Raw genomic sequence first — 24,490 nt, 5'->3', positions numbered from 1 at the left:
GTTCTAGACCAGCCTGGCTGAAACCCTGGCTCTACTAAAAATACAAAAAATTATCCGGGTGTGGTGGCAGGCGCCTGTAATCCCAGCTACTAGGGAGGCTGAGGCAGGAGAATAGCTCGAACCCAGGAGGCAGAAGTTGCAGTAAGCTGAGATCACGCCACTGAACTCCAGTCTGTGTGACAAAGTGAGATTACGTCTCAAAAAAAAAAAAAAAAGAGAGAGAGAGATAAACAACAAAAAAAGTTATAAATGGAGACAATAAAAAGTCAAAAAGTGGGGGAAGATGGAGTTAAATTGTAGAGTTTTTTAGTTGTTTCTAAAAACAACTAAAGAAGCTTGTTTGCTTCTTTGTGACCAAAGTTATCAGTTTAAAACAAGTTACTGTAACTATAAGATTTTTCTTTGTCTCATAACGGCCACAAAGCAAAAACCTACAATAGATACAGTAAAAATAAAAAGCAAGGAATTAAAATGTAATATGAGGGACAATAACCACAGAGAAAGATAGCAAGAATGAAATAAAGGACTTATGAACCAGAAAACAAATAACAAAATGGCTGTAGTGTTTACCCATCATTAATTACATTGAATGTAAACATGGACCAAATTCTCCAATTTAAAAGACACAGGGTGACTGACTGAATGAAAAAACAAGACCCAACACTTTGTCTCTTTTTAAGTCAGAAACTGTAAAAGGAGACAAAGAAGGTCATTATATAATGGTAAAGGGATCATTCTGTAAGAGGATATAACAATTGCAAATATAATAGTACCCAACATCAGAGCACAAAAAGAGAGCTAGATTCCAGTACAATAATAGTAGGGAACCTCAAAACCCAACTTTTGCCAATAAATAGATCATACAGAGAGAAAATTAACAAAAAATGAAACATGAAAAGTAAACTACACTCTAGACCAAATGGACATAACTGACATTTTCACAACATTCATCCTACTGCTGCAGAATACACATTCTTCTTGCCAGCACATAAAAACATGCTTCAGGAAAGACAACATGCAAGGTCACAAAACAAGTCTTAAACTCAAAAAATTGAAATAATATTAAATATTCAGGCTGCAATGGAATAAAATCTAGAAATCAATAACAAGAAGAATATTGAAAATGGAACAAATATATGTAAATTAAACAACATGCTCCTCAATGACCAATGGGTCAATGAAGAAATTAAAAATATTTTTAAAATTCTTGAAAGAAATGAAATTAGAAATACAGCACACCAAACCAATGGAATACAGCAAAAGCAGTATTAAGAAGGAAGTTTATAGTAATAAATGCATATATCAAAAAAGTAAAAAGACTTCAAATAGACAAACTAATGATGTGCCTTAAAGAACTAGAGAAGCAAGAACAAACCAAATCCCAAACTAGTAGAAGAAAATAAATAATAAAGACGAGAGTAGAGATAAAAAGGACACTAAAAAACAATGCAAAGGAGCAACAAAATGAAAAATGAAATTTTTTAAAAGATTAAAAAATGACAAAATTTTAGCTAGACTAATTAGGAAAAAAGAAAGACCTAAGTAAATAAGAGACAAAAAAGGAGACATTAAAACTGATACCATAGTAATACAAAAGATTATTAGAGACTTTTGAACTATATGCCAATAAATTGAAAAACCTAGAAAAAAATGAATAAATTTCTAAATACATACAATTTACCATGATTGAACCATGAAGAAGTAGAAAACCTGAATAGATTAATAACAAGTAATAAGATAAAAGCAGTAATAAAAGCCATCCATCAAAGAAAATCCCAGGACCTGATGGCTTCACTGCCAAATTTTATCAAATATTTAAAGAACACCAATTCTACTAAAACTATTCTCCAAAACTGAAGAGCTAATTCAATGAGCCCAGCATTACCCTGATAGCCATACCAAACAAAAATACAACAAAGAAAATGATAGATCAATATTCCCGATGAACATAGATGCAAAAATATTCAACAAAATACTAGCAAACAGAATTCAACAACACATTAAAAAGGTCATTCACCATGATCAATTAATTGGGATTCATTTCAGGGATACAAGGATGGTTCAACATACACAAATCAATAAACATTAATATTAACAAGGACAAAAACCATATGAACATTTGAATAGATACTGAAAAGGCATTCGATAAAATTTAGTATCCTTTATGATAAAAACCCTCAATAAACTGGTGATAGAAGGAACATAACACAAAACATTAAAAGCCGTATAAGATAAACCCACAGCTAACATCATATTGAACACGGAAAAATAAAAAATTAAAAGCCTTTGTTTGTTTGTTTTTTTTTCTTTTGAGACAGGGTCTCACTCTCTCACCCAAGCTGGAGTGCAATGGCGTGATCTTGGCTCACTGCAACCTCTGCCTCCAAGGCTCAAGCAATTCTTATGCCTCAGCCTCCCAAGTAGCTGGGATTACAGGCATGCGCTACCATGTCCTGCTAATTTTTGTATTTTTAGTAGAGACAGGATTTCACCATGTTGGCCAGGGTGATCTCAAACTCCTGACCTCGTGATCCACCTGTCTCGGCCTCCCGAAGTGCTGAGATTACCAGCGTTAGCCACTGTGCCTGGCCAAAAATTAAAAGATGTGGAAAAAGACAATAATGCCCACGACCTTCACCACTTCTATTCAACATAGAAATGGAAGTCCTATCCAGAGCAATTCATCGAGAGAAAAAAAGGGCATCCAAATTGGAAAGAAAGAAGTCAAGTCATCCTTGTTTGCAGACGACATGTTTTATATTTAGAAAAACCTACAGACTCCACCAAAAAAATTGTTAGAACTGATAAATGAATTCAGTAAAGTTGCAGGATATAAAATAAAAATTAAAAAATCAGTAGTATTTTTATATGACAGCAGTGAACAATCTGAAAAAGAAATCAAGAAAGCAATCCCATTTACAATAACTCCAAAAAACTGTAGGAATAAATTTAACCAAAGAAGTGAAAGGTCTCTATAATGAAAGCTATGAAATGCTAATGAAATAAATTGAAGAGGACAGAAAAAAATGGAAAAATATTCCATGTTCATGGTTGGAAGACTTGATATTGTTAAAATGACCATACTACCCAAAGTGTTCCACAGATTCAATGCAATCCCTATCAAAATACCAAAGACTTTTTTTCACAAAATTAGAAAAAAACAATGCTAAAATTCATGTGGAACCACACACACACACAAAAACCCAAACAGTTAAAGCAACCCTCGGCAGAAAGAATAAAAGCTGAAGGCATCACACTACCTATCTTTAAAATATGCCACAAAGCTATAGTAACCAAAACAGAATGGTATTGGCATAAAAACAAACACATAGACCAATGGAACAGAATAGAGAACCCAGAAATAAATCCATGCATTTACAGCTAACTCACTTTTGACAAAGGCACCAAGAACTTACACTGGGAAAAGAACAGTTTCTTCAACAAATAGTGCTGAGAAAACTGGTTATCTACATGTAGAAAAATGAGACCAGACCCCTATTTCTCACCCTACACAAAATTCAAATGTATTAAAGACTTAAATGTAAGACCTGAAACTATGAAACTACTAGAAGAAAACACTGGGAAAATGCTTCAGGACACTGGTGTGGACAAATATTTTTGGGGTAAAACCTCAAAAGCACAGACAACCAAAGTAAAAACTGACAAATGGGATTACATCAAGATAAAAAGTTTCTGCACAACACAGGAAATAATCAACAGCCACTATGCAAAACCGTTTGAAGGTTCCTCAAAAAACTAAAAATAGTACTACCATATGACTCAGCAATCCTACTGTTGGGTATATATCCACAAGATAGAAAATCAGTATATCAAAGAGATGTCTGCATGTTCATATTTATTACAGCACTATTCACAATAGCCAAGATGCAGAATTAATCCAAGTGTCCATCAACAGATGGATAAAGAAAATGTGCTATATACACACGATGAAATATTACTCAGCCATGACAATGGCTGATTAATGAATAAAATCCTGTCAATTGCAGCAACATGGATAGAATTGGAGGATATTAAGTGAGATAAGCCAGGCACAGAAAGACAAATATCATCAAGATAAATCATGTTCTCAGTCACATGTGGGAGCTATAAAAATTGATCTCATGGGGAGCTATAAAAATTGATCTCATGGGGAGCTATAAAAATTGATCTCATGGAGGTAGTAAATACAATGGTACTTACCAGAAGCTGGAAACAGGAGCAGGCAGGGAGGGATGAAAAGGGGTTGATTACTGGGTACAAAAATACAGTTAGATAAAATGAATAAGTTCTAATATTTGGTAGCACAATAAGGTGACTATAGTTAACAATAATTTATTATATATTTTAAAAGGCCTAGGAGATCTGGAATGTTCCCAACACAAGGAAATGATAAATATTTCATGTAATAGATATCCCAATTACCCTGATGTGATTATTACACATTGTATGCTAATATCAAAATATCACATATATCCCATAAATATGTACAACTATTATGTAATAATAAAAAAAATAAAAAAATAAAGTATATGAGAGGATATGCATAGGTTATATGCAAAAACCACACAATTTTATATAAGGGGCTTGGACATCTGTGGATTTTGGTATCCACAGGGGATCCTGGAACCATTCTCCTATAAATACTGAGAGATGACTGTATATGCAATAATAGTCCTTAGGGTGTTGCTTTTAAGTCAACTATCAATAGCAAATTATAGAAGGGTTACCACTCTGTTTTTTTTAATCACATTATTTGATTGGTAGTTAGACATTTAGATAAATTGGGTGAAGGTTTGTAGAAAGATACAATAGGATTTTAAGATAAATCAAGCAAGCAATTTCAGTATATAGAAAATTTAATATGAAATCACTTAAAATATTTCAACATTAAGAAGTTTTAGTTCAGTGCCTTGGCATGAGACATTTAAAAGTATATTTGGGTCTAATCTCAAATTAGTTCAGGGGAACAGAAATAACTGAAAATTTATGCATATGTGTGTGTGTATATATATACACACACATATCTATATATACATGTATATATTCAAATTATATATGTATAAAGATATTTGTAGAATCAAGATATATAGAGATTATATATCTATGTATAGGTATACTATATGTGTCTATTTATACAGATATATATATTTATCTTCCTGTGTATGTATATACACATGTGTATATACACACACACATATAAAATCTATTGTAGCTTAGTGGTGGAATTTTCTAATTTTTCTCACACACATATTTTGGAAAGCTTACCCCCAAAGGGGCACATTAAACCGTACATGGAACAGAACCCTTCTCTTCTACTTTAATTCATTTCTTTTTAAATTTATTTATTTCTATTCTTCCACTTTTAACTATTGTAGTCTCCTTTAAAGTTGTTAATTCAGATAGGAAATTAAATTCACTTTTGTGGAATCAGAGATAATTCTGAGTTGGAAAGAACCTGAGTATGTACTTGGGCCTGTTTCCTGTCTTCAGGCAAAGAGATAAACTAAAGCTAAGAGAGATGGACTGTCTGTTCTTTGCCTAAAAGGTCACATTTCTCAACTACTGGGATACAAGTTATATTTCATGAAGTAATTTTTGTAAAACAATTTTTCTTTAGCTATAGACACAGTAAAGTAGCTATGTATAATTAAGTTTTTAGCTTGCCTCAAATACGACCTTTGTTCTTCTAGAAAAGTTTCCTCCAAAATCAGTAGCAGTAGCAAGTATGGCAGAAAGAGAAATGTGGTTCTCCATGGGAGAGAGACTATTTCAAGCAGTTATATCTTTTTAGCAAAATGTTTTGTGAGTTTTTTTGGGAGTGTGACACTTTTAGTGCACACTCAAAGACTTGTGTTTTCACATGTATAGAAGTTCACTTGGCGGTTTCCAAAGCCTCCCGTATTTTCACTTAAGTGTGGCCTTATAAAATGCAGTTTAAAAAAAATCTATGGTTTACTAAATGTAACATGTTAAAAATTACTGAAAAATTTGCCAATGTAAATCCTAAATTTGGGTTTACTAACTTAAAATGAAGCATTAAGACCAAAAAAAATGGAAAATTTTATTTTCACAGGGGATTTGCACAAAAAGAACATATTTTTGTTCTGTGAGTATATAAACATTTTTGTTTCCTTAACTTGTTTCTGTTGTCTGCACACAACTAGAAGATGCTTTTCTTTATTTTGGTTTGGCCAAAGATGCTAATGGTTAAATTATGAAGGACTTTGCTTTACTTATTTTAAGTGGTGAAAACTGTAGTTCTTAATCTATGAAGAATTCTCCAGGTGGAGATATAAGAAAAATACAAAAAATTGGGAAAACATGTAAACGTAAGTTATGAGGTATTTCAAAGATACAGTGCCAGTAAAAATTCTCTTTCCCACAATTTTCAACTGCCAGATCTCTTGCTTTAGTCTTTTTGTCCTTATATTTGGAGCAACAGAAGAGTTTGAGATAAAAGTCCCTTTGAGGATGTGAGGGTTGCAGTAGTTTACAGCAGGGTCAGAAAAGGAAAGTAACAAAGCAATATTTACATGTTTTTGTGTAAGAACAAAAATATTTCCTTAAAAAGTTGTTAAAAGGTTTTTAGTCCTATAAACACTCACTTTTATAGGGCACATGATTGTCTGTGTGACTTCTCTTTCCAGAGGAAGACTTTTTTATTTTTAAATTCTAGGAAAGCATGACTTATTCAAATTCAATTTTCCATGCTATATTTAGTTTTACAGATGTGTTTAGTTCTAAAACTGTGGTTTACTGTATTCTGGGGAGAGCATGTGTATAAAAAAAACCCAGGACACCCTTACAACCAACTTAGATACAGTCAGTTTTAACACTCCATTGTGATCTCTCAATTCTTACAGCTTATTGCTTCCATTAAGAAGAAATCTCTGAATTCTCTGCATCTAATTTTCAATGGCTACAGCCTGAGAAATTGACCCATTATCACTTTTTCTAAATAACCAAGTTCTCAAAGTTTCTGAAAGCTCTTTGATCTTTTTTTCTGGGAGTAAAATAAGTTGTTTCTCTTATATAACAAGAATCAGGAATTCCCAGCAAACAGATTTCATTATGTATAAAGCATATTTCAGAAACACACAGACCACACATGAATATGCTCTCAGTCAACATTCACAGGCATTCACTCAAGGGGTAAACCAGTAATGAGCCAAACATATGTACTCATGCAAATGTACAACTGACAGCAAATTATTTTAGATACTAATGTCATTTCAGTATTAAAAATGAGCTGGGAGACAGCTCCTGTGACATTTGGTATGAAAGCTTTAGATTGCAATTTTCATGTAGAAGTAGCTTCATATCACATCTCGTGAGTTTCGTATCGCACAGCAGAGGACCATACTGAATATCATGCCAAAGATCTGAAACAGAAGGAAACACTCATCGGTGACTTTGAAATGGGTACCGATTGGTAAAAAGTTCAGCAGACTTCCTGTGTGTCTAACTCAAGTTAACAAATAATTATAACCAATAATTACCAGTTACAAATGACATTTTAGTATGTTACTTAAGGTTGGCTATGGGGTAAAGATTTCCAGATTAACTGTTTAAATGTATATGATTATTGTTAACAAGTAACAAGGCTCTGCTTTAAAGGAACCTACCCTGCTTCAGAATTATAGAACCGTTCTGATACTTGTGAAAGACAGATATAATACTGGCTTTGGAATTTTATATTTCAGGTTAATCCCATATCTCTTTTATAAGTTTATTTTGAAAACTGTGTTCATAACCATTTGTTGTTTAGATATGCTTGTGGTCTAAATAATTTTCTATTGTTGGAAAAGCTCTGAATTTTTACAACAGTGTCCGTATCTCAAAAAATAGAGTATCAGCTGGGTGCAGTGGCTCATGCCTGTAATCCCAGCACTTTGGGAGGCTGTGGTGGGAGGATCGCTTGAGCTCAAGAGTTCTAGACCAGCCTGGGAAACATGGTGAAACCCTGTCACTACAAAAAATACAAAAATTAGCCGAGTATGGTGGTGTGTCCCTACAGTCCCAGGTGCTTGGCAAGCTGAGGCAGAAGGATCGCTTGAGCTCAGGAGGTCGAGGCTGCAGTGAGCTATGATCGCACCACTTCACTCCCTGGTGACAGAGAACCTGTCTCACAAAAAAAGAAAAAAAGTGGAGCATCACTTCATTTTTGGTCCATTTTTCAGGGCAAATGATGCTTCACTGTTTAATTCAACAGTTTTAGCAAAGCATAAACTAAAGTGTTTATACTATGATATTATTGACTTTTACCTTTTGGATAGTTCTCTGAGAAGTCAAATACTTGAATGAAATCAATATCCACTTCCATGGTTTAAATAGAAGAATGTCAAAGATTCTTGTCTGCAGTTATTTCCCCTACAATTTTGTAGATCCCATGGACCCCTATCTGTAGGCACCATTCTATAAACTACTGTTAAGGTTTATTTTAAAAAATGGGTACTGTAACTTTCTGGTTCTCTCCTCAATTCCATCCTAAGTCAGACTAGGATCTGTAAATGTTAAATTCAATAAGATGAATTGATGGGTGCTGACGAGTTGATGGGTGCAGCACACCAACATGGCACAAGTATACATATGTAACAAACCTACATGTTATGCACATGTACCCTAGAACTTAAAGTATAACAAAAAAAAAAATAAAAGAAAAATAAAAAAAGATGAATGATCAGTTGTTTTGAAAAGGGAGGGACAGAAGCAGGTAAGGGTATGGCCAGGAACAGGATTTCAAGCTTCTGGATGACAGGACTCAGTACCAGTATGTAGCACAGGAGACACTCAATGGACATTTAGTTAACTGATTACATTGTGCAACTCTCACTTCACTGAGAAAAGAACTAAGGAAGAAACCCGGAGGTGCCGACTCAAGATAGGCTCACTATGGGCATTTCCCCTTTACCACTGCCATAAGGTTGGATGTAATCTCTACCCCATCCTGGCTTCAGTGAGACTTCTTCAGTCTCAGCCTACTGCTGACAGGAGTCAGGGGTGAAGGCTTCTAGGCTGCTCATTTGCTGAGATTGTGAAACTCTCCATTATGTAGCACATGCTCAGACCTGCCTCAGGATTGTCCTTTGGGGAGCTGCAGAACTGCAGCCAGGCTATCCCCAGAGCAGGTGGGGAGGACCTGAGAGCTGTCCCTTGATTTGGAGGGCCTCAGCAGAGTATTTCCAGCCACTTCCCCACCCCTCTGTGCTCTAAATACAGAAAAGGGGAAGGTGCTTGTGTGTCCCCCGATAACTGCAAATTCACTGATTTCCTCACAATTCCCACAGCCCTTGCCTTAGTTTAGGCCATGAATTAATCTACATAGAGGGCTAGAGACTAAGTGCCATCTTAGTATTAGCTATTATCACCCAACCCCTGGACAATGGAAATCACCCTTTAACCAGCCTCCGAAATCCAATCTTGCCTCCCTCCAACCTTTCCTCTATCCTCTACCACAGGTTCTTCCAACCCTTGGTGACTCCCCTTTCCTTAAGGATGAAGCCCACCCTTTCAAAGGGGCATGCAGAGACCTCAATGATGTGGACGCAACACTCTCTCCATTACCATCTCCCGCAACTCCTGCCATACCTGTCCGCTGCTCTCCGTTCTTCCCACACACTCTTCTTTTGTACTTTAGAAGTACAGAGCCACCTGGTGGTGGCCTGGATGTACTACGCTTAATACCTTCTATGGCATTGTCTTTGCCTGGTAGATTATTCAGAGAGCTGGCATTTGTTGAGTGCTATATGTCCCAGACACTTTGCCTGTAATAATTTGTAATACTACTTTATATGTAGTATCCCATTTAATTTTCACGGCAGTCTTATGAGGTTTATATATTAACAAGATGAGGAAATTGAGGCGTAGAGAAGTTAAGAAACTTTCCTACGATCGCAGAGCTTCCAAGTGGTGGAGTCCAGAGTTAAATCCAAACTATGTGATGCCAGAGCTCACCCTATTAATCTCTATGCTCTGCTGCCTCTTCAAATCATAGATGAGAGAGATTAACCTGATACGTTGCATTGAATTTGTAACAGTAGAAAGAGACCCAGAACTGAAAATTATTTATCTGGGTTACGGATGGTAGCCTTAAAATGGGAAGTTAATAACAATGGTACACTCAAGGTCATAATGAGTTAAAGTTGAAATTTGTATTATATTTTAGAGGACAAACTATTAATAATTTAATGAGCTTTGTTCTTAGAAGATATAACACATTGTGAACAAAGGTCTTTTTTCTTTATGAGAATTCTCTCTTAAGATGCTATCACACTTGAAGAGAAATAAGATGCAAAGTTTCAAGGCTTTTAGAGGGCAAAAAAGGTAAGTTCTAGGACTTTCTCACCGTGAGACCTGCAATTCCAATACCGACAATTCCAATGAGCTGGAGCTTAACACTGATTATGGTCTCAATTTCATCGATGCAATTCTGTTTTGAGGAAAAAAAGCCAAGAATAAAAACTGATTGTATGTGTCAATCATTACCCTGATCCAATCCTTTCCATCCCTACAGTTCATTCTATGAGAGTCAATCCAAGCCAGCTTCTACTCGTGTTTCAACAATTCATCTTTGATAACATCATCTTGATAAACAACGCAAAAATGCAGTTTGGGGAAAAAAATAGAAGTCACTCTTTTGGGTGAGATTTTCATGTTTAGGACATTGGCTTCTTCAGAGCCCTGAAATATAACTGGAGGAAGTCTGGTTCCAAGGAATCTAAAAATCTGGAGCCACTTCTTACTTGTAGCAAATAAGTAAAATGCCCTTAAAACAATAACTCTTTGTTTTCATATTGTCCTTTACAGTTTAAAATACTTTCTATGTCTTTGATCCAATTTACTATGCAAGGTAGGCATGACCTATTAAGAAACTAAAAAGTCTTAACAGGTTCAAGTTAAACAAAGGAAAGCCAAGAATTAGAAAAGCCAAGTCTTGGGAGCTAAAAGATCATTCTTTTCTGTGATGGCTGGGCTGGGCTGGGTGGGTTCCTATCCTTTCATCTGTGCCCATAAGAGACCTGTGCAGCATAGATTCAAAGGGCCTTCATGGATGTGGGGAAACTTAGACAGAAAGCCAAATAGATCACCTGTAACTATTATTAGTTTCCCCAACTTCAAACACTCCTATTTGGAGTGCTCTTAAATAGCTGGATACTCTCAATTCAACAGTATCCTCAGGTTGTTCAGATCTGTTCGCTTGTCACTGGTTGGTTCCTTCAGATACCATCTGAGCTATGTGAAACCCTCACTTCTCTCTTTGTATTTCCGATCACACTTCATTCATTCAACAAACATTTCTTGAGCATTTATCTTGCATTAGTCACTGGAAGAGGGGTGGCAGATGCAGAGACAATAGGATATAGTTTCTCCTGCTTTCTGGGAATTCACAGTTTAGAGAAGGACACAGATCCACAAGAGAAAGCTATAACACATTCTGACAAAAGTATGAAAACTACTGTTCTATAGAGTGGCTCCCTTACTTAGTGGAAAAAATGAGAGTCAACCTATAGCAATTCTTTCACTCTTCCTCTCCTTCTCCTATACACTTAGATGCTCCCTTCCTTCAGTGCCAGGCATTGCTGTAGGTAGCAAGCACACTCCTGACTCCTTTTTCTCTAATCAGAGCCAAAGAGGTACCCTTCTCTGTTGAAAGTTAACCTCATGGCAGGGCGTGGTGGCTCACACCTGTAATCCCAGAACTTTGGGAGGCTGAGGTGGGTGAATCACCTGAGGTCAGGAGTTCGAGATCAGCCTGGCCAACATGGCGAAACCTCATCTCTACTAAAAATACAAAAATTAGCTGGGCATGGTGGCACCTGCCTGTAATCCCAGCTACTAGTGGGGCTGAGGCAGGAGGATCACTTGAACCTGGGAGGCGGAGGTTGCAGTAAGCCAAGATCTTGCCACTACACTCCAGCCTGGGCAACAGACTGAGACTCCGTCTCAATAAGCAAATAAATAAATAAAAATAAAAGAAAGTTAACCGCATATCCTGCTTTGGGTCTCTCCCTCAGCTCCTCAGGAAGCCTGTGCTACCAGTTACTTTTTTTCCTTCCTATACATTCAGCCTCTCCTTATCCATTGACATTTCCACTTATCCTATTACCATGCTCAAGTTCTTCAATCAAAACAAACAAAACAACACTCAAGATTGTCCTCCTCTAGTTCTGCCATTAGGCCCTCCTTCCGTTCATTGCCAGTTTCTTTTTGTAAAAAACAAATGTACAAAAGATATATTGGCTTTAGTCACAAAAGGAATACATGCTTCTTGTAGAAATCTGGAAAAGAGACTTTTTTTGAAAAAGAAGCATCTGTACTCTCACCACAAAAGGTAATAAATTTGTTGGTGATACTTACACACACAAACACACCTACACCCTTAGGTCATTCTTTATATTCAACAGTGTGCTTTTTTAACTTAACAACTTCAAAAATGCCTTGTTTCACTAAAAAATTCTTTGAAATCATGATTCCTTTTTTTTGGAGACAGAGTCTTGCTCTGTCACCCAGGCTGTAGTGCAGTGGCGCAATCTTGGCTCACTGCAACCTCTGCCTCCCAGGTTCAAGCAGTTCTCCTGCCTCAGCCTCCTGTGTAGCTGGGATTACAGGCACATGCCACCATGCCTGGCTAATTTTTGTATTTTTAGTAGAGACGGGATTTCACCATGTTGCCCAGGGTGGTCTTGAACTCCTCAGCTCAGGCAATTCACCTCCCTCTGCCTCCCTAAATGCTGGGATTACAGACGAAATCATGATCCTTAATGGTGGTAAAACATTTCATCATATGAATATATCACAATTTATCTAAACAATCCCCTACTGCCACATATTAACGGCCTATCCAGCGTTTTGTTCTTATGAATAACATGTAATGAACATGGTTTGCACAAAAATGTCTGTCTGCATTTCTGATGTGTTTTCCTTAGAATAAACTCCAAGAAGTGGAATTTCTGGATAGAAGAGCATAAACATACTTAATCCTCTAGTCTTACACAGTCATACTGATCTTTAAAACTATTTACTAATTTCTCTCAACATGCTCATCACATCACTCTTACCAAAACTGTGTATTATTAAGGGGAAAAAAAAACACTTCGTCAATTTCATAGGTTAAACAACAGCATCTCTTCATTTTAATGTGCTATTAATTTTAAATATTACTTTTAATTTCCTATATTTTCTATATGTTTAATGGTAATGTGGACTTTGGCTTTTGTAAGCTTTTTTTTGTGTCCTTGGCTCAAATCCAAACTTCTTGAAAGGATGCTCTCTCTCCTCACATCTTGCTCTCTGAAACCTGGGCTCTGTCCTCATTCCATCCCTCATAGCACGCACCAGTTGGTTCCTTACCTGCTAAATCCTGCCAGCTTTTCAGCAGTTATTAGCAGACCTTCTTAGGCTTTTAGTTCCCCACACAAACCATGGCATTTCTACCTCTGTGCTGTTGTTTACCCTGGTCTCTCTGCAGGCAGGCCTCCCCCTCCCGCTTCCTGCCCAATGCTAGCATAATTACTTTCCATTCTTGAAGATTTAGCTGAGACATCATTACCTCCAGTCAGCCTTCCCCATCCCCCAGCCTCTGGCCTCTCCTAAGTGTCTTTCCCTCTGTGCTTTCGGAGCACGATGCACATTCCATGCATGCCTAATCACTGCACTGTATGGACTTCATGTTCGTCCCTCCTATTAGACTGCAATGCAAGCTCCTTGGGAGTAGGAACCTTTTCTCTTTCCCCTTTGCATCCACAGTGCCGAACATAAGGTAGGCAGCTGATCAATACTGAATTGCCCTCAACAGCAGCATATGGGCCTGGTGACCATTCCCTCTCCTTCCTGCAATGTCTCCTCACTTGTGTCTGGCTGCCCCTCCGAGTTTCCTTCTTTGGCACCTCTTTTTTTGCCCACCTTTAAATGTGGTTGTTCCCCAGGGCTCTACCCTCATCCTTCTTTTCTTCCAAGTCTAATGGATCAAATCCGTATTTATAGCTTTAAGTTTCCCATCAAGTGCTGACACTCAGACCTCTCTCCTGAGCGACAAACCAGATTTTCCAGCTGCCTACTGGATATTTCCACTTGGAAGGTGCCACTGGTTCCTCAAAATCACCATGTTAAATACAAAGCTCATTTTTCTCCACAACTGGCTCCTTTTCCTCTCTCCCTCAGCTCTGTAAATGACACCATCATCTATGTAGGTGGTGAAGCCAAAAACCCAGTAGTGGATTCTCCTCTCTTCTCTGATTTTTAACTGGTCACCATTCCTGTAGACGTCACTTTCTAAAAGACCCTCTTTAACATCTCTTGCTAACAACAAGGGTAGGGTAGCAGCCTTCCCAATGGGTCTCTCAGCTCAACGCTATTCATTTTCCATCGATCCTCTATGCTGCCACTAAAACAAATTTGGTAAAATGTAGATCCCATCCCAGATTCTACCTTCAATGGCTTCCTAAGCTAGCAGCATGAAGGCTAGACTTTTGGTCTCACAAGAGTGCCCTTGGCCCTTTGAGTATGGGTCCCTCCTTTCTGAAGTACTCATCTCCCACAGGCAACCTGGGCTTTCAGACACTTCCGCCGCTGGCACTCGCCTGCAGACAGCTACCTTTTCTCTCCTCCATGCCTTTGCCCTGTGTTTCTGCCAGAAATATCCCACTCTTTTTTGCTTGCTTACTGAACTCCTAGTCATCCCTCAAAATTCATCCTGAGAATCACATCAGGGAAGCGCCTGTGTACCCTGGAATCCTATGCCAGGTTCGTCTGCTGCACTGTCCTGCATAGCCTTAACTCAGCCCACGTGCTGTACATGGCTCCTGTGCGGGTCTCTCCTGCCAGACGTGAGCACTTTGAGGGCAGTGCTATCTTGTTCATTTCATCCAACTCAGAAAGACCCAACCAGTGTTAAATGGGCAATTCGGGACACAAGCTGGAGCTAAAATCTCATCCACCCCATTCACAGCCGAGGATCTAAGAACATCTACATTATTGTCTTCATAGTCTCATAGTTCCCTCTCTCGTTCCCACATTGTATTTTTCCCCAATTACTTCGCTGAAACTGTATGACAAAAGTCATTAATGATATTCTAACCAACAAATCCAACAAACAAGTAAGTCTTCATTTACTTGTCTCTTCCCAGCATCTGACTTTATGGGTAAACCATCTCCACCTTGGCTTCCCAAGTAGACTCTGACTCCTCCTTCACAGTCTCTTGTGCTGGCTTTTTGGCCTCAGTCTGCCCCTGAAATGAGGGAGCCCCTCCTCCTTCCTTGTTCTGTTCACTCTCCCTGGTGCTCTCGTTCACTCCGAGGGCTTCGGCTACAGCCAAACTGCTCAGTTTCCCACACAAGTACAAGTACAAACTTGACCAGAACCAAAGTTGTCATCTGTCTCCAGGATCTGCCCCTTTCCCTATATTCAGGGAGTGGAACCTCTACCCACCCAGCCACCCAAGCAGAAGTCTGGAAATCTTAGCCCCCTTCCTTCCATCCACTCACCACTTATACCCACTAAGTCACCCAGGCCTGTTGATTTTGCCTCCTGAAAGTCTCTTCAACTGTCACTTCCTTTCCATCCCTACTGTTTCTGACTTGCTGTGGCCACTCATCCTCTCCTATCAGGGTGACCACAAGTGCCACCTAAGTGGTCTTCCTCCATTACTCTCCAACCCTATTCTATCCTTCATACCCCAGCGGCCTGAAAATACTCTCTACAACTCAAAGCGGATTTGCTCATTCTCTGCTAAAATCAATGGCTTCCTCAAACTTCCAGGTGTAAAATCCTGCCTTTGCCTGCTTCTCTCAACATGTTACCTAGTGCTCTCCGTGGGCTCCCTGTTCTCCTGCAGTCCTGGAGTTTTTCAGGTGGCCGTGTCTGCGTTCCTGCTGCTTCCTGGGCTTGGAATGACCTTCCTTTGTTAGAACTCAGCTCAGGGACCCACTCCTCTATGAACCTTTCCTAAATCTGCTGCTTTAGGGCTCCCTGTTCAGACTTCTTACATAGCACTATTGCCCTTGAATAAGTCTGTGAGGCCGCTGAGCACAGGGACCATGTCTTTTTCATCTCAGAGTTCCCAGAAACTGGCATAGTGTCTGACGCACAGAACTGAATAAAGGAAGCATTTATCAGTGCTTGGAGAGGTGTGGGACAACATTCTTGGGCACAAACTTCAGCCCTGGTGTCCTTAATTAATACCATAAGCAGGTGGCATCACTACTGGAAGTTGGCATACCATCTTTCCCCAGGGCATCAGGGGACTGTGACACCGCACTGCTTCACTTATTTCACATGGAATAAGGCCAAGCCATAGAAGTCACTGAGAGAGGGCCTCCCAGAATCCCTGAGGTAGGAACTGAGCCCCTGGCCCTACCCTGAAGGCAAAAACACCACACACTACAGGTAGAGCAGGAACCTCGGTAGAAGCTTACCTTGTGTCCTAGAAGCTCCTTTGGGCATGTAGGCTGAACCTGTTCGGAGCTTTCCTTTCCACAGCACTGAAACTAGAGAGTCAGAAAAGAGACTTCAGGGCCAGGAAGGAGAAGCAGCAGCTACAAGTCTGGGCACCCTGCTAAGGACTGGGGTGCCGAGGCGGCAAAGCAGCTCCGAGGCCCAGTCACTGCAACCCAGACTGCTATTTCTGGAAGGAGAGCGAAGAATCACACAATCATGCTGGCAAAACGAGAAAATGACTTCGCTAAAGCCATCTGAGTTTATGATGGGAAGTGACTCAAGGCAACCCAAACAAGGCAAGAAGCTAATTGACAGTGTCTGTGTAAATTGCTGCTTTTTAGAAAGGGGTTGGGGCTTTAGATTCCTTCTTTCAGACTGGGGGTCATTTAACCTGCTGAGGAGCTCAAGTTTTATGAGCTTCAGGAAGGACTCATTAGCTGGGAATAGTCTGGGAAAGAAGGGAGAAGTGGCTGCAGCAAATTCCAGGGTCCAAAGACCAGATTTGAAGATTGGCCAGCGAACAGGTATCCTGCCTTAGGCTAGTTGGCCCTTTAAGACAAAAGAACCTGTGTGCCGCCTCAGGTCCTGAGGGCAGCTGAGGTGAAACTGTGTAAATGTATAAATGGTAGCCACTTTCCAGGACATACCTGTCCCAGACAAGAACTAGGTACCTGAAAACACCTGACCCAGGAATTCACAGCTACTTCTCCATATCACAGTGTCTAAAAAATGAGAATGATTCTGGCCTGGCCCATCTCCTCTGCAAGCCTTCCGTGATTAACTGCATGTAGCTCTGAGCACTCCATGGACAGCACAGTCCCACTGAATGTTCCGGAAGGGAGTGTAGCCATCTCCCATGACCCTTCATTTTCCAAATGACAGAGTTGAGTGGGTATCAGTGAGGCCAAGTAACTTGCTCAAGGTCACGAGGCTGTGAAGTGGCAGAGCGGCAGCTAGAAATTAGCTTTTCTGACTTAAAGATCACACTTGTTTCTGTTACACCACAATGCTGCCCTCTGACAGAGCCTGCTATTTATTTGGGCTCCTTTCTCCGTAACCTTGTTTGTGCTCTTTTGTCTCTTTGGGGCATGTGTCTTTTGGGTTCATGCTCTTCTGTCCCTCTTGTGAACTCTGTGTGACAGACATCTTTCCCTTCTAGGGTTCCACACATAATGCAAACTATGGCACTCGAAAGGGCTAAAATAGGGGGTGCTACTTGGCTTTACTGAATTTACTTTTATTTTTCATCCTGGTGATTGGTGAGAACCTGGCTCAGACATAATCTTCAGAAGCTGCGATTTGAAGGAAGAAGTGAAGTTACTCACTGTTGAGTGGAAGGTGATGAGTGTCCCATTGCCTTTTCCCCTGTCTTTAAGGTAATCATTATAAGCCTCTTCATACATGGTCTGAACATGGCGGATAGCCTGAAAAAACACCAGGAAAAATGAGGGACTACTGAGTGGGAAGTTTTAAACATTCTCCTTTCATCAAGGAAAATCCCTGCTTCCACATCTTTCAAAAATACTGCCTTTCTCATAAGAATGATACAATGGACTCTGGGGACCTGAGGGAAAGGGTGGGAGAGGGGTGAGGGATAAAAGACTGCACATGGGTACAGCACACACTGCTCGGGTGATGGGTGCACTGAAATCTCTGAAATCACCACTAAAGAACTTACTCGTGTAACCAAACACCACCTGTTCCCCCACAAAACCTGTTGAAATAAAAAAAAAATACTGCCTTTCCATAGGTATTTTAGGATAATTCTGCACATATGGAGAAGATTATAGTTTCTGGAGTCTCTAAGATGCTTTTGAGGATGGAAGGATAGACTAACCAGAACAGTTTTCATGGGCTAGAAAGATTTCTGACAGTTCCCAAACCCAGCTGGGCTTCAGCATCAACTGGGCCCCAGATTCCGGAGCTCCCCCCAGGTGATTCGGATGCATAGCTAGAATCGGGACTTATACATTCCTGTTACCCCATTGGTTAAAAGCATTCAAATCTTTTTATGACATGGTTTAAAAGATATTCATCACCAAGGGAAACTTTCTACATTCAAATATCATATAAAGCTTAGAGAATGCTTTTTCTAGTATAAAAGCTTGTGATTTCAAATCCACAGAAATCCCAAAAGGTCCTAAGATCCCATTCTACTTCTGTATGTAGCTGAATTTAAACTAACCTATGAACACAGCCAGCTACTTCAGAAAAATTCAAAAAGAGGTGGCATTTACTATTCTACATGTTTACTGTTTTTATAATACATTCATAAACATAATATTAATGACTCAGGAGTTAATGTGAAATACAGCAAACTTAAGTTTCCACTGTTCCTCCTTTTCCATTCCATTCTCTTCTATCCCAGTGTGTTCTAGCCTTCTAGAAAGGCTACTTCCTCTGTGTGTCCTCCTGATAAGCTATTCTGGACACCTAGAGTTGGGCAGCAAATATAAACTGGCTTCACTAGCCCACAGCAGGGCAGGCTCTGGTCTTTGAGAATGAAACGGCCCCGTCCAGGTCAATCCTTAAGAAGAAATGACAGTCTGACAGGGGATGAGAATCTAGATTCTTTCTCAAGTCTGTACTCTAACTCTTACCCCATTTCAAACTGGGGAAGAATCTTAAACTAGAGATCCTTTTTTTTTCTTTTTTGGTTTTATTACAGACCACTTCATAAGTCTCATGGAAGGTATGAACTATCTCTCCAAAAAAATGTGAGCATGTATATATGCCCGCACACTCATACACACATATGCTCAGTTCTGCACACCACATCTAAGTTAAAAAGTTCTGTTTAAACTATAATAATGGAGATTATTTGATTTCTTAATAATATTGTGGATATCAATATTCTAACACTTTTAACCATCACAGAAAAACATTATAAGTAATTTACTTACTACCCCCTTGCCTATAAAAGCAAATACTCCAGTGGTTACTTCAGCAGCAAATATCACCAGGAGGCAGGTAAAAAACTGTAGAGGAGAGAAAATACTAATTTCATTAATTTAATACCTTCTCAATTTATATATTTTGCACCTTAGCTTCCTTATGTAATGGATGAGTCGCTTTCATGTGGTTCATTCATTCATTCATTCAGCAATTGTTTATTGGGCATCTATTCTGCACCAGGTACTGTCCTTGGTGCTGAGTATTCAGTGGTGAACAAGATAATAAATATCCCAATGTCTCTGCTACCACGGACCTTGGATTGGACAGGGGAATATATGATAACTGAGTAAAGAAATTAAAAAGTGAATAAGGTAAGTTCAGATAGTGATGTAAAAATCCCACCACCTAGAACACCACCTGGCATCTATGTGCTCATTAAATACTTGACAAACACAAAAGACCTAGAAAGATATAAAATAAGGCCAGGAGAGAGAGAGTCACTGATGCAGCTTGGGCATGGGGAAGGGGGTGACTTGAGACTCTGTGGTCTGGAAAGTCTTCTTTGAGGAGATGGGAGTAGAGGTGAGGGGGTGTCCTTCTGGATGGAGTTCTGTTCTGGTCTATGGATTTGCTCTGATCAAACTAAGTTCAGTGATAAACAGGACAGAAATGTGCTCAGCAGTAGGAGAAAGAGAAAGAATGAATGGCAAAGAAACAAGTTAGACATTTCATGTAGCAAGAGGTCAGAGGCTGTGGCCAGAGTTAAAAATCCAAAGATCGCAATGAGTAATGAGATGAGAGGCTGCCTATTAAAACTGCTGTTTCTGACTCCCTGTGGAGAAATATCAACACTTTCTCTCCTCCTGCCCCTCTTCTTTCTTTCTGTTTCTCTGAGGCTACACTGGCATTGAATGTATGGCAGTTAATTGAAATTATTTGATTTTTTTTAAACAGACGTTGCTTGTTAAAATAAGCCACAAGAGGGATTTTGGTTAAGTTATTGATCTCAAACATAAATGTTTTCCTCGTAGATGACAGTGCTTCCTTGACATTTTAGCTGTCTCACCCACTGTGAAATATATATATATATATATATACACACACAACCACATACATATTTTTAAGAACAATCATAGTCACCCCTTACAATTACTAAGCACTTTTACTCCCAAAACATCTTTATACCAATGACCTCCTTTCTTTTCACACTTCCCATATGAGGCAGGAACAAAGATAATTTTTTTTTTCTTTTTTCTTTTTTCAAGACAAGGTCTTGCTCTGTCGCTCAGGTTGGAGTGCAGTGGTACAGTCATGGCTCACTGCAGCCTCCCAACTCCTGGGCTTAAGTGATCCTCCCGCCTCAGCCTCCTGAGTAGCTGGGACCACAGGTGTGTGCCATCACACCTGGTAGAGACTGGGTCTCCCTGTGTTGCCCAAGCTAGTCTTGAACTCCTGGGCTCCAGAGATCCTCCTGCTTTGGCCTCCCAAAGTGATTACCGGTGTGAGTCACGGCACCTGGCCCTAGGTAACATTATTCACATATAAGAGATGGAGAAACCAAGACTGAGGGAGGAAAAGTGCGTGCCAAGGGTTCAGAGAGTCCATGGAGGAGCTGGAGCCAGGGGTCAGAGGCACTGACTCCCTTCAGATGCAGGCAGCTCCATCACTCCCACCCCACCATTTACCCCACGCCCCACTTACTGATCCAAGCACACATTGTGACTCCCGCATGGCTCCACAGCACCCGAAGAAACCCACGGCCATCATCAGGGCCCCGGCTCCAACCAGAACATAGAGCCCTGTGGGGAAGAGATCAGAGGAGACCATTGACAGCCAACCGAATGCCTCTATGACCAACTAGGCTTAAGACTCTGGGCACTGCAGAGCATTCTAATAGTACCACAAGGTACTATCCTTACTGCCATGTTTAACACAGAGGAACTGAGCCCCAGAAGGTTAAGCAGTTCGCATAAGGTCATAGAGCTGGTGCTTGGCAGAGCCGGGAGAAAAATAACCGTGAGCCTCAAAAGGCTGCCCACATCCCGACTCTGTCCTGCCTCTCCAGTGATGGAGGCAGCCATCATTCAGGTGGGGATTTCACTTACTACTTAGTCAAGCCCCAGGTACATTTCTTACAGAGAAAGAAAAGGGCAGAAGTGCTCTGGTTCTGAGAGAACTAAAGCCAAGCCTTTTTGTATTTCCTTCTCTGAATCTGAGATAAGTTAGAATACAATGTGTGACCTGGCACTTGTCTTACTTGGAATCATATTAATGGTCTCTATTTCATTTTTTGCATTTTACTCATATGAGTCACCTGGAAACCACTTCCATTAACAGGGAGGGTGGGGGCTGGTGCCCCGCCTCCATGGGGAACCCCTGGGCCTGGCATTCAGGGTGCTTCCTGGGGCTCCTCTGGGTTGCTGATGGTGGTTTGTGGGCAGATCTGACAGTTCACAGACCTACTAGGAGCCACAGGCGAGGCTGCTCTGCTTCCTGCCCCACCCCGGCCTGGCCTCAGGGTTCTTTTCAGGGCCCTGAGGCCCTGCTGCTCTGTAGCCCTGAGGCGGGTATTTATTTCCTGCTGTTCCAGCTCTGGCACCTCCTCCCTTTCCCTTTTCTCTAAAAGAATAATTTCATGAGGGAATGGATGTGGTAATGTGAGAAACGATATCATAAAATAATAGTGTTGTTGGCCCCACTGCGTAAACACTTTATTGTTTTTAAAAATGTCTTTCACCAAAGGTCTAATATCCAGAATCTGTAAGGAACTTAAATCAACAAGCAAAAAGCAAATAACTCCATTAAAAAGTGGGCAAAAGACATAAACAGACAATTTTCCAAAGAAGACATGCAAGCGAGCAACAAACATGAAATAACGCTCGTCATCTGTAATCATAAGAGAAATGCACATCAAAACCACAATGAGATACCATCTCATAACAGTCAGAATGGCTTCTGCTAAAAAGTCAAAAATAACGGATGTTGGCAAAGCCAGGAGAAAAGAGGACACTCTATACACCACTGCGAATGTAAATCAGTACAGCCACTGCGGAGGGCAGTTTGGAGATGATTCAAATAACTGAGTTGAACTACCACTCGACCCAGCAATCCCATTGCTGGGTAAACACCCAGAGGAAAATAAATCATTCTACCAAAAGGGCACATGTTCACTGAAGCACTATTCACAATAGCAAAGGTATGGAATCAACCCAGATGCCCATCAATGGTAGATTGGATAAAGAAAATGTGGTACATATACAGCACGGAATACTATGCAGCCCTAAGAAATAACAAAATCATGTCCTTTGCAGCAACATGAATGCAGCTGGAGGCCATTATCCTAAGCAAACTATCACAGGAACAGAACATCAAATACTACATGTTCTCACTTATAAGTAGGAGCTAAATATTGGGTACACATGGACATAAAGATGGGAACGATAGATACTGGGGACTATTAGAGGGGCACAGGGGTTGAAAAACTAACTATTGCGTACTGTATTCATTACCTGGGTGACAGATTCAGTCATACCCCCAATCTCGGCATCACCCAATATACCTTTGTAACAAACTTGCCCATGTACCCCGATTCTAAAATGAAAGTTGAAAAAGAAAAAAAAAGTCATTCACTGTGTTGCAAAGTTTTCAAAGCTCTTTCACTTCCATCATCTTATTGGCTTCTCCAAACAACCCGGTTAGGTAAGCAAGGACTGTTATTTCTGTTTTACAAATGGAGGTCTGAGAGACAAGATGGCTGCAGGCAGGACGCTCTGGCAGGGCGGCAGCAACACCACCATACTCAGCTCCTTCATGAATGTCTCCTGGTGGACCACGTTGCTGCAGAACATGCCATTGCCTGCCATTGCTACTGCCACAGTTGCTACATGATGCCGTTTGCAGATCTATCATGAAGTCACAGCCTGCAGACCAGTTGCCCCCCAAATCCTTATCCATCCTATGCTCCAGCCACCTGGGAATTCACCATGATCTGACTGTGACTTTCCATTTTGTGCTTTTGCAGGTTCTCATATTAGTCTCTCATTATAGATCTCAAGTCGACAAACAAACCTTATTCATCCTCTCTAGAGAATGTCTTGCACAAGGCAGAATTCTCAGTCGGTGTGCGTTGGATGAGTAGATAAGACAGAGAAAATCAAATCAGTTCCAGGCTGGCTGGCTGTCATCACCCATCTTTGCTTAGAGATACATGCTGGAAACACGTCTTAGCAAACATCCACATAGGAACTACATAGCTGGGCTCTCCAAAGCCAAGCACAGGAGGATGGTTGCTTCACACCCCGAGAAACCCTGGAATATAGGAAAGAGAGAGGCTCCTGAGGAGGCGGGAGGCTAACTGCACAGGGGCACAGAGGTTTGAGGAGGCCAGAGTTGCTCCCCACTGTAAAGGAAACTGTCTGCTCCCTCAGGCAACAATCCTTATCCTGCTGAAATAATGAGCTTTTCAGGAAAATGTGCTTATTTGAACAATATTTCATTCTTAGGCTATCAGAATCCCAGAGCTCATGGCAAAAACAACCTGAAGCTGTCCTAACAGCTTCAACTTTAAGGCCTCTTCTCAGCCAGCCTCTGTTTTGTATGTGTGGGCCTGTGACTCAGCCCAGCTCCAAATGAGCATTGCTTACTGGAGTTGAAGGGAAAAGCAGAAGAAATTCTGCAAGAGGAGAGGTTCCCTGGGCCTGCTGGATCCAGTTCCAAATCTGGCTATAATACTCTGCATGCCATAAGGCCACCTGTGGTTTTCAAGGATACTTTATCCTTCTTATGATGTGCCCCTCAAAAAATAGCTGCTGAATGTAATTAATTAATTTACAGCCACATTTTAAATTCCAAGATGGTTACTGTAGAGCCCTCTCCTTCCCACAGGAGCAGGTGTGACAACGTATGACCTACTTCCCGAATCCCTCACGCTTTCCCAGTCCTATTGCCTTTGATTTGAAAAATAGAAAACACTTTGAAATTACATTTTCATCATGAATAGCTGAGCTTTGGGATGCCAGTGATCTCTGGGACATGCTACCACAAGTACTTTCCCTGGGACACCTTCTTTTTTAAGAATTTAAAAAGTATTAAAAGTGTTTTTTATTAATATCTTACTGATAGATAATATTTATACATATTTTGGTGGTACATGTGCTATTT

General features: G+C 40.2%; 1 protein-coding gene across 1 annotated transcript in view; it reads right to left on the bottom strand.

Moving 5' to 3' along the window:
* Positions 1–4,838: 4,838 nt before the first annotated feature.
* The window catches only part of TSPAN2 (tetraspanin 2), a 39,663-nt gene continuing 20,011 nt past the window's right edge, over positions 4,839–24,490 (bottom strand). The window contains exons 5-10 of the mRNA XM_011933202.1: positions 21,032–21,129; positions 19,339–19,413; positions 17,761–17,859; positions 16,414–16,485; positions 10,346–10,429; positions 4,839–7,382 (exon numbers count right to left, since the gene is read on the bottom strand). Coding sequence (XP_011788592.1) covers positions 7,317–7,382; positions 10,346–10,429; positions 16,414–16,485; positions 17,761–17,859; positions 19,339–19,413; positions 21,032–21,129 — 494 coding nt within the window. The 3' untranslated portion in view covers positions 4,839–7,316. The remainder of the gene's footprint in view (positions 7,383–10,345; positions 10,430–16,413; positions 16,486–17,760; positions 17,860–19,338; positions 19,414–21,031; positions 21,130–24,490) is intronic.

This window comes from Colobus angolensis, unplaced genomic scaffold (genome assembly GCF_000951035.1).
Source record: "Colobus angolensis palliatus isolate OR3802 unplaced genomic scaffold, Cang.pa_1.0 Scaffold124, whole genome shotgun sequence".
NCBI classification, from domain to species: Eukaryota; Metazoa; Chordata; class Mammalia; order Primates; family Cercopithecidae; genus Colobus; species Colobus angolensis.
This window is presented reverse-complemented; position numbering and strand designations above follow the sequence as displayed.